The sequence below is a fragment of the Podarcis liolepis genome, assembly GCF_965112155.1.
Source record: "Podarcis liolepis genome assembly, chromosome: 1".
NCBI lineage: Eukaryota > Metazoa > Chordata > Lepidosauria > Squamata > Lacertidae > Podarcis > Podarcis liolepis.
In genome coordinates this window covers 66,578,004-66,589,897 of record NC_139554.1, presented here as the reverse complement: position 1 = coordinate 66,589,897, position 11,894 = coordinate 66,578,004, and the positions used below count along the sequence as shown (strand labels likewise).

General features: G+C 44.0%; 1 protein-coding gene across 1 annotated transcript; it reads left to right on the top strand.

Annotated features, from left to right (window-relative positions):
- Positions 1 to 10,564: 10,564 nt before the first annotated feature.
- LOC310699471 (large ribosomal subunit protein eL37-like) lies at positions 10,565 to 10,932 on the top strand. Its single transcript, XM_083487348.1, has one exon. The coding sequence runs from the start codon at positions 10,601 to 10,603 to the stop codon at positions 10,838 to 10,840; it is 240 nt and encodes a 79-aa protein (XP_083343474.1). The 5' UTR covers positions 10,565 to 10,600; the 3' UTR covers positions 10,841 to 10,932.
- The last annotated feature ends 962 nt before the right edge of the window (positions 10,933 to 11,894 follow it).

Here is an 11,894-nt window from a genome sequence, read left to right as displayed (position 1 = left end):
GGGCCCAGGGCATGTCTTCCCCCACTCCCCCACTCAAGCTAGGCTATGAAGCAGGATAGACTGAAATGACTGACCCAAGGCTGCACATGAACTTAGTGGCTTGAAGAGATCTGAACTTGGGCAAGTCGAATGACTACCTGTGGCCATTGCTCAGATGTCTTTTAAGCTGGTAGCTTAATATGAGCAACTTGCTGTGTATTATGCAAAAAGCAAGAAGTCTGGTCAAGATCAACTTAGATGAATGCCAATGGCTGATAAGTTCACACGGTTATAGGAACTGTGCATAAGAACTGACATTATTCTAAATTACATCTCACAAAAGAGGGACAGTGTCATTTGCTAAAATGTTGGGTGGAAAAATTAAGGGAGTTTAAAAAAGAAAGAACTATGCATATGGTCTATGGTGAAGCATAAGGTAAAACATTTATCAAGAAATTGAAGTAATTTGTGTCTTGGTATATCATTTCTTTTGTACCAGATGCTAACCATGTTAAAAGTAATACTTGTGAACATCTTGTAGCAAGGAAGTAGTAGAAAATGGAGGTTAAAATTCATAGCAACTAAGTGCCTCTTGAGCATATTTAAAGTGCATATTATTACCATTAGGATGGTCTAGGAGGATGAATGGTTTCATTTCAACTGATCTAGCATCAAGGCCATTATATATACATACATATATGAATGAATGAAGCAACCACCACCACCGAACATGTTAGGTCATCTCTGCAATATGCCAGATAACAAAAGAGGGCAAGGCCATGGCTCAGTTCTCATATAAGAAAAGTAATATTTTCTTGCCGCCTTCTGTGGCATTCTTTTCTGCAACCTGTTGCTGTGGACTCCTCTTTAAAAATGCCCTCCAATTTCCATTTCTCTTTCCTTAATGATGCCCCTTTACAGGTTTTCCAAACTGGAATAATTAGGTTCCATTCTCTTTTCACTTAGCACTTAGTAACATCTGTTCACAACATGATTGTGAACAGGACTTTCTCAGGCCCTTGTTGGTGTAGAATCACGAATGGTGGCAAGCTTGCATGACCTTTGTGCAACGGTTCTGATCCTAACTGGATGCTCCAGCAGCCGGGAGAACAGCAGTCAGAATGCATGGTAGAGCCCCAATGCCCTGATGATGTGGTACCTAATTTAAATGAAAAGCTTTAAATGAAAAGCCACCCATATAGGACCGCCATGCAGCTGGCATCACATTCTCCCCCCCATTCAGCGGCTCAGTCATATGTTCTGCCTGCATTGTTGTTCATTGGACTTTGGTATGTAAACACTGTAAATGGATATGCTGGTAAATGGAATAAGAGCCTTTTAAATAGGATGCCAGTGGTAGTGTTGAATGCAGCTAAAATTCACATCAACAAGCCTTACAACAATAAAGTGCCCATAGATGGGAGTGGACTTCCTTTTTAAACTCCCATTTTTTGCCGAATTGGTAAAATTAAATACTTCTCACGCTTCTGTCGGCTTGGATTCTTTTTGGAAAGGTGACCACTGTAAAAGGCTGGAAGAGAAGCTTCGCTCTGCAGGGTGCGTTGCTGCCTAACTGACCGGATTTTTTGCCCCCCCCCCCCCCACTCGCCACACTTCACAGCAATGGAGGTAGAAAAATGAGCTTGCCAAACTGCCGTTGCCAGTTGCAGGACCCCGCAACCCCTTAGGTACTCTCCTGAGGCTTTCTTGGGGGGGGTGTCACTCTCATGCTCCCCCCACCCTCTGTGGAGCCAAATCTGACAGCGCTCAGCTGGAGCTGTCAGATCTCCGTCCGCCTGCCATTGCCCAGCTACCCAGAAGTCATGACCAGAGGTTTCCTAACCCTGATCTAGGCATTATCTCTCAGGCCAACCTGCCTCATGGGGCTTTTATGATTATAAAATTCCACCTTGAGCTTTTTGGGATATAGATACATGAACAATGGACACAAATTATGCACATAAGATCATGCAACACTTTCTGTGAAAAGCTACTCTTATTATATAAACTTGAAAGGATCTTGCAATATGTGGATTATGACTACATTGGGCAGAAAAAAATCTGAGCGGAGAGATGAAAGGACCAATAAACAGGTTGAAAGCCAAGGGATTAATGCACCAGCTGTATAAAAATTACAGATGAGCTGCTTGATCTCTCAAATCCTCAAGGCCTACATCTGATCATACAAAGTTTAGAGCCATATGTCATGTGTGTGTGTTCAATTCTAGGGCAAGGAATATTTGATGTTTTAATATATACAGTTCATGAGTAAGAAGTGGTCAAGAGACCCAAATAGGCAGTAACACATCACAAAAGCAGAATCAGGAATAAAAGATTATGGAACTGTCAGTGAGTCATATGCACACATAAAACCATGGGATGGAAAATATTGTGCTCGCAATTCACTAGGTTTAACCATCTGGCAATGTTTCTGCAACACTGTGACCAGTATTATTAGACTGATGCACAGTTTTAGTTTCGTTCTTACAAGTCCTGAGATGTTGTTTTTCGGACCCTTCTTATTTATGCTGGCCTGCCTGAGCTACTTCCTATACTCTATTCTGCTGTTTCTTTTACCCTTGAAAGGCAATGTCAACTAATCGTAACACCCTGCTTTGGTGAGTGGCACTACCAGGGCGGAACTTGGGGACAGAAATCAAGGCTCCACTCAGCAGAATGAGCAGAAGGGTTCCCAAACATGGCACAATTTGAAATGAGAAGCTAAGTACATCACCATTTAAAGAGGGCCCAACCATAAGACCATTAATCCCAGTCTGCAGGTGCCTAACTGTACTACGAATGTTTGATGCAGCAGGACATTCTCCCCTCTCTTCCCCTGTGTGCCCTATACCTCCCAAATTGGCTGAGGTAGAGGGTCAGGAGAATGCCCCAAGACAGCAAACAATAATGATAACTAGACATTTGAAGGAGTGCCTGTTCTTACAGAGCCTGCCATCTCACTCTGCTTATCATCCTAGGCTTTGCTCCATGCACTGTTGCCTTCAGAAGCATGGTAGGTTAGGTGATGGAGCAGGGCCTTTGTGGCTGAAGCACCACAAAGGCTGTGGAAGTTGAATGCATTATTTGCACTTGTTTTCCCTGTGGAAGATGTAGGGCATTTCCCTGTTTCTGAAGTGACTTTTCTAAGGAAGGGAGTCTGAGAAATGGGCAAAAAGCAACATTGAAACAAATGAATGTTGGAAGAATCAGAACAGACGAAAATTATTCACAACTATGGAGTTTATTCCCATAAAATGGAGTGATGGCTACTAACCTGGACAGCTTTAAAGGAGATTAGAAATTACAAAGAGGATAAGGCGATTGGCGGCTACTAGTCACGATGGCTGCTAGTATGGAGTGCATTTAATATCAGAGACAACAAGTCAGAGCTGGGAGAGAGCTATTACCTTCATGCTCTGCTGAAGACATCTAGTTAGCTACTGTGAGAACTATGGCAGACTAAATGGGTCTTTGGTCTGATGCAGCTGGACTCTTCCTATGCATAACTCCCACCTTATAGAGGTTTGGCTGCTCCTTTCTCTTTACATTTTTAGGTGGCTTGTAAAAACTGTTTCGGTGGTGCTTTTAGAGGTGTTTCTCTGTTTTAAACTGATCTTTGCTGCTTGATTGTGTTTTAGTAGCACTGTTTTAAAGCTCTATTTCTATTTCTGTTTTTAGTTTTGCAAGCCACCTTGGGGGCCCTATTAAGGCAGGGTAGAAATGATCTTTATAGACAAATAGTTAGATAAATACACTTTTGAAACAGAGCTCCCCATCACAGTTTGACCTGAGGCTTGCTCCCAAATTGACAAATCTGGGAACTGGTTTATTCAGCTAACTTGATTGCATAATGGTAGGAGAGAGAGAATGTGGGTTGTACAAAATTGTCTGCACACATCCCACCACAAACAACCAAAAGGGTGAATCCTGAAAATAGAGACAGTGCATGTAAACAAAACAGGCACAGGAACTTTGTGAACTACACCGACTTTGACGCTTGGATGAATCAGCCCACAGTAATGGTTAATTTGATACAACTTTATATCTTTTGTGTAACTGTGGCAGCAGCAAAAGTTGCAGGAAAGTTCTTACAATTGTAAGAACTCTGGTGGCAATATTCCCCCCAAACAGTTCATTTGCATTAGTTAATGGCTTCTCTTCAATGGTGCTTAATCTTCTAAAGTGTACAGAAGAAAATCTCATTAAAATTGAATTTTGCAGAAATGTCTCTGTAGAAGATCTCTTTCTTTAATGGAGCTAAATTTCTCCCTTAGAAATAAAACCTTCATCCTGTTGCTTCAGACAACGGAACAGAAAGAAGATCATGGAAATGTCTCAGATCGGTTCTAATCATGCAAAGACTGTTTACAGTTAAATCTCTGCCATTGTGGTAGCACAACCCTTGGGAGGTTGAAAAGAAGCACAACAGAGGAAACGATGCAGAAATCTCTCATTTTAAAAAATATACAATTTCATAATGCTTATCTTGTTCCAGTGGGGCAGTGAAGGGTTTATGGGGTGTTAGGGGAGGAGAGGGGTAGTACCTATGGTGGGAGACTCGTCATGCTCCTTCTGAGGTAGTTTGTCTATCTTTGCTCCCCACTTTGCACTCAGCTCTCACCTGTCAGCCAGTGTGGTGTAGTGGTTAAGAGTGGTAGACTCGTAATCTGGGGAACCGGGTTTGCTTCCCCGCTCCTCCACGTGCGGCTGCTGGGTGACCTTGGGCTAGTCACACTTCTCTGAAGTCTCTCAGCCTCACTCACCTCACAGAGTGTTTGTTGTGGGGGAGGAAGGGAAAGGAGAATGTTAGCCACTTTGAGACTTCTTAAGGGGAGTGAAAGGCGGGATATCAAATCCAAACTCCTCCTACTCTTCTTCAGCATGTGACAGCAGCCACAGCCCAGGAAACGGCTTCGACTGGCCAGCTAAACCACGTGAAGCTAGTCAATAGGACTCAAACCCTCAGTGAGTTAGGGACATCCTCTGCATGTGAAGACAGGCTCTGGTGGATTGAGTGGGGAAGACCAATAGTGGGTCCAACAGTCAAGAAGGCAGTTTCTGCATGTGCTGTAGAGCAGTGTTTCCCAACCGGTGTTCCGCGGCACACTAGTGTGCCGCCGGACGTTGCCTAGTGTGCCGTGGGAGGGAGGCGGGCGAGTCGGGCTAATCCTCCGACGAGCTCCACCTCCAGACCCATTGCTCAAATCCTTTAACCCAGGAGGGCGGGGAGGGGGGGAGAAAGAGAAAAAAGAAAGGGTGGAAAAAAAGAAGGGGAAGAGAAAATATTTTTTTAAAAAAAGGAAAGAGAGGAAAAAAAGCGAGGGATGGAGGAAGGGGAATAAACAGAAGGGGAGGACAATGAAGAGGGGCGGGGCTTGGCAGGCAGCAGATAACTGGGGAGGGGCGCGCGGCTGGCGGCGGCTCAAGGCAGGAAGGGAGGAGCTGCCTCGCGGAGAGTCTTGGGCTGCAGAGATTTCCCATTCAGGAGCGCGGGAGGCCATGCCGTGGATGGGAATCTCCTCCTCCTCTTCCTCCTCCTCCTCCAGGAGAGAGGGTGGTCCGCCCCACCGAGTCGGGCCTGCTCAAGCGTGGGAGCCTATAGTTAGATCTCAGCTCCTTTTCTTGCCTTCCCCGCCCCCCCACGGAGCACATTTTCCTCGCCCCCCCAACCCCCGCATATAGAATAGAAGCCCTCCAGCCTCCACGGTGCACAAACTCTCCCCTCTGCAACGAAGCGCTTTGTTGCATATCTTTGGTGAGGTTTTTAGGCAGTCTTGGTGCACCTTAAATCAGCGCTAATTGCGCCTGGGCGCAGTATTTACTTCCGAGTAGGCCCCCTTCTCTCCCCCCCCCGGTAGCACCTGACAGAAACACACACATACACAAACACAGAGATTGAGCCCTGCAGGTTTTATGAAATGAATGGATTCTGAATGCCTGTTTCAGTGGCTTGTCCGCCTTAGGCTGCTGGGCCAGACACCTGTTACACGGTGCAGTCCGTAAGCTGTGAGCGCTGCTACCTGCCGCCGAGACCACGTAACGACAGTCTTGAAAGACCTACATTGGCTCCCAGTACCTTTCCGAGCACAATTCAAAGTGTTGGTGCTGACCTTTAAAGCCCTAAGCGGTTTCGGTCCGGTATACCTGAAGTAGCGTCTCCGCCACCATCGTTCAGCCCAGACACTGAGATCCAGTGCCAAGGGCCTTCTGGCAATTCCCTCACTGTGAAAAGTGAGGTTACAGGGAACCAGGCAGAGGGCCTTCTCGGTAGTGGCGCCCGCCCTGTGGAATGCCCTCCCATCAGACATCAAAGAGATAACCATTACCTTCTATGCTGTTACTATTTTTTTATTTTTTTTTACATAAGTAAAAAGTGACCTTTCCCCATCTGGCATGGTGGTGTGCCTTGAGATTTTTTTCATGAAACAAGTGTGCCTTTGCCCAAAAAAGGTTGGGAAACACTGCTGTAGAGAGACGTAAGGGGCAGTAAAATCAGCCCTAACTATTGGCAAGCTTCAGTTTGCTAGAAATTGAGCACCAAGGAGGTGCAACAGGTGTGAACAATGCAACCTTATCCCTCAATCAGATTACACAAATACTCAATGGGCTGAATGCACCTTGAGTAATAGTGAATAGAGCTAATCATTTGTCAGCGTATATTGGAAGAAAGTTGGAGTGATTATTTAGAATCAAATCCCTGTGAAGCTTGCTGGGTGGGCATTTTTACTCTCTGACATCCTGAACTACCTCACAGGGTTGCCGGGAGGATAACATGGAGAGGAATGAGGTCTATTGCCTTCAGTTCCATGGCACCTTGAACTCCATGGAGGACAGGTGAGATTTTGAAAAGTAAAATAACTCATCTGTATTGCCCTATCATATTGTGAGGAAAATCTTACTACATTCCTGTACATGATCAGAAGTCCAGGGTGTGGGATAACCAGTCTCTTATAACCAACATGGGGTTAATGCCATAGAGTAAGCTGTCCTGCCAGGCTTAGCTAGGTCACTCCCCTGCATCTTGGGAAGAAACTCATCAAGCCTTTGTTTTCCCAGTCTACCCAAGCAGCTCAGTATGTAAAGAGGTGTGAGCTGGTTGCCCCAAGCTCAGACCGCATGACTCTCACAAGCCTTTCTTGAGTTCCTATACCAATAATTTAGGAATTTTCACCACTGTAACTAGGCCAAGTTTTACTGCCTGTGCAACCTTTTCTGAATGCTGTATGGAAAAGCACACAAACCTGACCTTTGGAGAGTTTGCAAGTAAACCATTTTTAAATTACCAAACATGTGGTCTTTTTCTATGCTAATGCCGTAGTCCCGTCTGAGTAAGCAGGGACTAAGAGTCTCTGAGGAACATTTGCCCAAGAGCAGAATCCACATACCAAGTCCGACAGTCCAGAGGTCAGGGAATCCAGATAATCACAGAGTCAAAGGTTCAGCAGGAAGCAGCAAGTTAGGGCTAGGAACTACAGGCATTGTTTCCAGCATCTGACTGCTGCTGAGAGCTCTGTTTAAGAAGGCCAGAGCCATCTGGCTCTCATCGGTGTCTTCTCTGTGAAGGCTGATTAGCTGCTAGCAGTCATTCCGCCTTCTCTCCCTTCAGGCTGCTGTTCAGCAGGCAAAGCTGACTCCTGGCCCATGGCAGTTAAAGGAAGAGGGAGGTTTGGGAACTCAGTAGGGCATATTTTAAAGATCTAACAGCCTGTATTTCCACAATTTACTTGCTGCATATTTTCTGATTTTAAATCTCTGATTGGGGTCTCTCTCACCAGAGAGTACTTGCCCCAAAAATGGATCTTGGCATCCAGGGAATTTCCCTTTTTAAAACCTATTTTTCCTTGCCACCAACACAGGAAAGCAGCGGACATAGCAAGACAATCCAGGTGACCAGCTAACTAAGTGATATGTATAGTTGTGCAGCATTTCTATGGTAAATTATAAAAAACATACTTAGGAAAAGCTCACACATGTATTATACATATAACAGTTCCTTCCTTGTGGTCCTTCCTCCTGCTGGCAAAGACTTTATTGTTCCAAAAAAACTTTGGGGAACTGACTGCTTTTAATGAAAGGGCTGGTGCCATGCTGCTTTCATTGTAATTGTTGGTATGGTTTTTAATAAATTATATATATATATATATATATATATATATATATATATATATATAGTTCTAATTCTATCAATGTTTGATTGATTTTCATGATTTTTTCTTTCTATGTTTTTAGTGGTTCTTATTTTTATTTGTAAGCCACCTTGAGTCCCATCAGGGGAAAAGACAGGAAATAGATAGATAGATAGATAGATAGATAGATAGATGATAGAACAAACATAGTGCATGGTGAAGTTACCATTTGGCAAAGCAGTCATCCATATTCAATCTTCAACATGGAGTCTATTTATTTACTTGCTGTATTAATTTTTTAATTACAAATCTAGACCTTTAAGGTCTGTTTGTTCATGTGGATCTGTAGGAAAGATATAAAAACCAATTAATAGGCAGTAACACGGAGCAACGTGGGTGGCGCTGTGGGTTAAAGCACAGAGCCTAGGACTGCTGATCAGAAGGTCAGCTGTTCGAATCCCCGCGATGGGGTGAGCTCCCATTGCTCGTTCCCAGCTCCTGCCAACCTAGCAGTTTGAAAGCACGTCAAAGTGCAAGTAGATAAATAGGTACCACTCCGGCGGGAAGGTAAACGGTGTTTCTGTGTGCTGCTCTGGTTCACCAGAAGCGGCTTAGTCATGCTGGCCACATGACCCGGAAACTGTATGCCGGCTCCCTCGGCCAATAATGCGAGATGAGCGCCGCAACCCCAGAATCAGTAATGACTGGACCTAATGGTCAAGGGTCCCTTTACCTTTACCTTTTAACATGACTAAACAACAACAACTGAGATATAGTCGATTTCCTGGTGATCCCATACAAGTAATGAGGATCTAAATATTCTCTCTTCTTGAGAGAATGTGAAAAATCTGCAGGTGGTTCATGTCAACATCTTGTTTTTGCCTGTTCTAGCAGAGTAACAGTGTCTCGGAAGCAGCTGCTGCCTGTCATGACACAGATATGCCTGAATTGGGTTGTTTTACTTACCGTGTTTGGGCATAAATTTAGTCTCTTCCCTAGGCTTGTGAGATACGAATAATTTTATAATGCAAGAATGCACTTATTGTTTAATGACCAGGGGTAGGGGAGCCAACTTGAATAAAATATTTGGGGGGGTAGGTAAGCCTCACCCCACATAACCAATCACATGACGTGGTTCACACACTCTGTTTGAATGGCAATTCCCATCAATGGGGGCAGGCAGACCCCTCAAATATTTTATTAGGAGTTGGCTCCTAATACCAGGAGTGTAACCAGATACATGATGGGATTGTGTTTGCATCTTGCATCTTGTCATACTCGTGTGAAACAAGTCTGAAATTAACCTGCATACAGGTAAACCTTCCAATAGGAGTGGGTGAGGACCTTTCTGTTGTGGGATAAGGTCCATCCCCTCCTTTGCACAAATCTGTAAAAGGGCACCTGTGTGTGTAGCTGTTCTCCCTCAATGCTCCAGATCATATTTGTTGGGGCATGTAGTGGCAGGAGAGGGAGGAAAAGTTGGGTTGCGCAAGAGGAAGTCCTTGGGTGAATGAGATAACCTTGTTGGATACAGCGCCAGGTGTGTATATGGTGGCAGCTCCTTATGGGTTGAGAGGTAATGGCACCCAGGTTATGAAACACCCTCCCATTCACCACAAAGTAGTTCTGAATGCTGATTTTGGACACTATAATGCTAGGTATGTGTACAGTCTACCAGTATTTTAATCCCTCTCAAAAATATGTGTGCGTGCAAGGTCTAATCCTGTTCCTCACAGAGGCTACACAAATCATTTCCCCATTTATGAAAGCAGCAGACTTGAAGCTAAAATTCCATATAATCTGCTTCCTTTGCACCTGTAATGCTGACTGTTGGATCAGGCCATAGGAGAAATACTGAGGTTTGCTGTGCTTCTGGGAAAAACACATTTTTACCTTTGCTGATAAAAACTGGGATTGAGCACAGCCTCCACATCCCCAGAGGTGTTTTTTAGGCCACTAGCATTATTTTGCTCTATCAGAAGTGCAGCAGTATTAAAAACATAAAGAGTTGCTATCTAAATCTCTTTCTTGTCTTACAAAGCAAACGTATTATAGGCTCTTGTTTTTTCCTTACTTTCATTTGCTGTTGTTCTTATACATTTACAGATAATGTTTAATTATTATTTTTATACCCAACAGCCCTGAAATTGACACCAGGTTTTGCATTTTTAAAATTAAATTCTAAGATATTAAATTCTAAGAAAAAATGATGCATGCCCAGCCCTCTGTTGTCTTAACTTTGTATCCTAGGGTGGAACACTATGTAGAATTAAGACAATTGTTGCATCAGTGCAAGAATTTCTGCTTCCACAATATTCTCCCTGACTCCTCCTCCTGCGTACCCCCTAAATCTGGGGTTTCTCCGACCCTCTGGAGCAGATCTGGGGAGGGTGTGGGGCACATGGAGGAGGAGGAGGTGGGAATGTTCTGCTGCAAATCTGGAAATCCTTGTGACGGGACTTGTTAGCAGACTACTGTTCAAAGGCTGAAGGAAGATGATGAAAGGAACATCCTCCTTTGGAAAGCGTTGCAATAAGACACACACTTTGTGCCGTCGATGTGGGTCCAAAGCCTATAATCTCCAGAAGTCCACCTGTGGAAAATGTGGATATCCTGCTAAGCGCAAGAGAAAGTATAACTGGAGTGCTAAGGCCAAGAGGCGCAATACTACCAGAAGTGGCCGTATGAGGCACCTGAAAAAGGTCTCCTGCAGATTCAGGAATGGATTCTTGTGAAGGAACAGCGCCAAAGCCCAAGAGAGCTGCTGTTGCAGCCTCCAGCTCATCTTAAGGACTCAAATGTCTTTTTTAAAATAAATGGCCTGAACTGCCGGGGGGGGGGGGGAGGCAGTCCAAATATCATTTATATATTATCTTCAAAATATGTTCCAGTTTTCCAGGAATTGCTCGCTTGTCTAAATGTGGGTGTCTGGAATGTAGATCCAAAAGTACATTGTTGGCTGATCTTTGAATGCATGTCAGGTAAGTATACATGGGATTTATTTCTTAATAAATGGGCACGTAACTTTAGCAATAGGTACGCTCTGTCTTATTCTGCAACACATAAGCCTTTGCTATGTTTTTTTGCTATATGTATTTCAGCACTTGGTTTTGCTCCACCTCCGGGAAGGTTTTCAAGATGAAGGGTTTGAATTATGCACCAACAATGCTCAAGGGGTCCCTGCTAGTGGATTATTATAATATTTTCTGGGTCAGGTTAATAATTCACGGGCTATTTCTGTGTGAGAATAAGATACATGGCTTGTCATTTCCAGGGCCTCTAATGGGCCTGAGAACAAGAGGTCCGTTTTTTATGAGTTTAAGCATCTGACACAAAAAAAGTGGTTGGGAGCAAAGTGAATACATGTAAGGAAAGAATCCTTGTCACTGAGGGTAAAACCGAAATAGTAAGGTGCTTTAAGGATGCAATTCACTGCGATTTTAAACTGGGAAAGGATTTAAGCCAAGCTGTTTCCTTTTAATGTCATAGGGCTATGGCTGTAAACCTAAGCCACTTAGTTGGGTGCCTGTTCCACTGAACTCAGTGGCATTTATTTCCAGCTAAATACATATATTGGATAGCAATCTCCTCTCTATGTTTTTGTTGCTTTTGGTACAACTGCCTATGATTTAAGGAGGCACACTTCTGCCAACACGAAACCTTTCTTAAAAATGAACTGGTTCCTAGAGTCAATGTTCGATTGGTTGAGAGGCTGCACAGAAGTTCATTGTGTGTTCTGGAAGTTGAACTGCCCTGGGATCTATGGATGAAGGGCGGTATAACAATTTA

Excerpts from the sequence above, each read along its gene's own strand:
- LOC310699471 (XM_083487348.1), top strand. The coding sequence starts at position 10,601 with ATGATGAAAGGAACATCCTCCTTTGGAAAGCGTTGCAATAAGACACAC.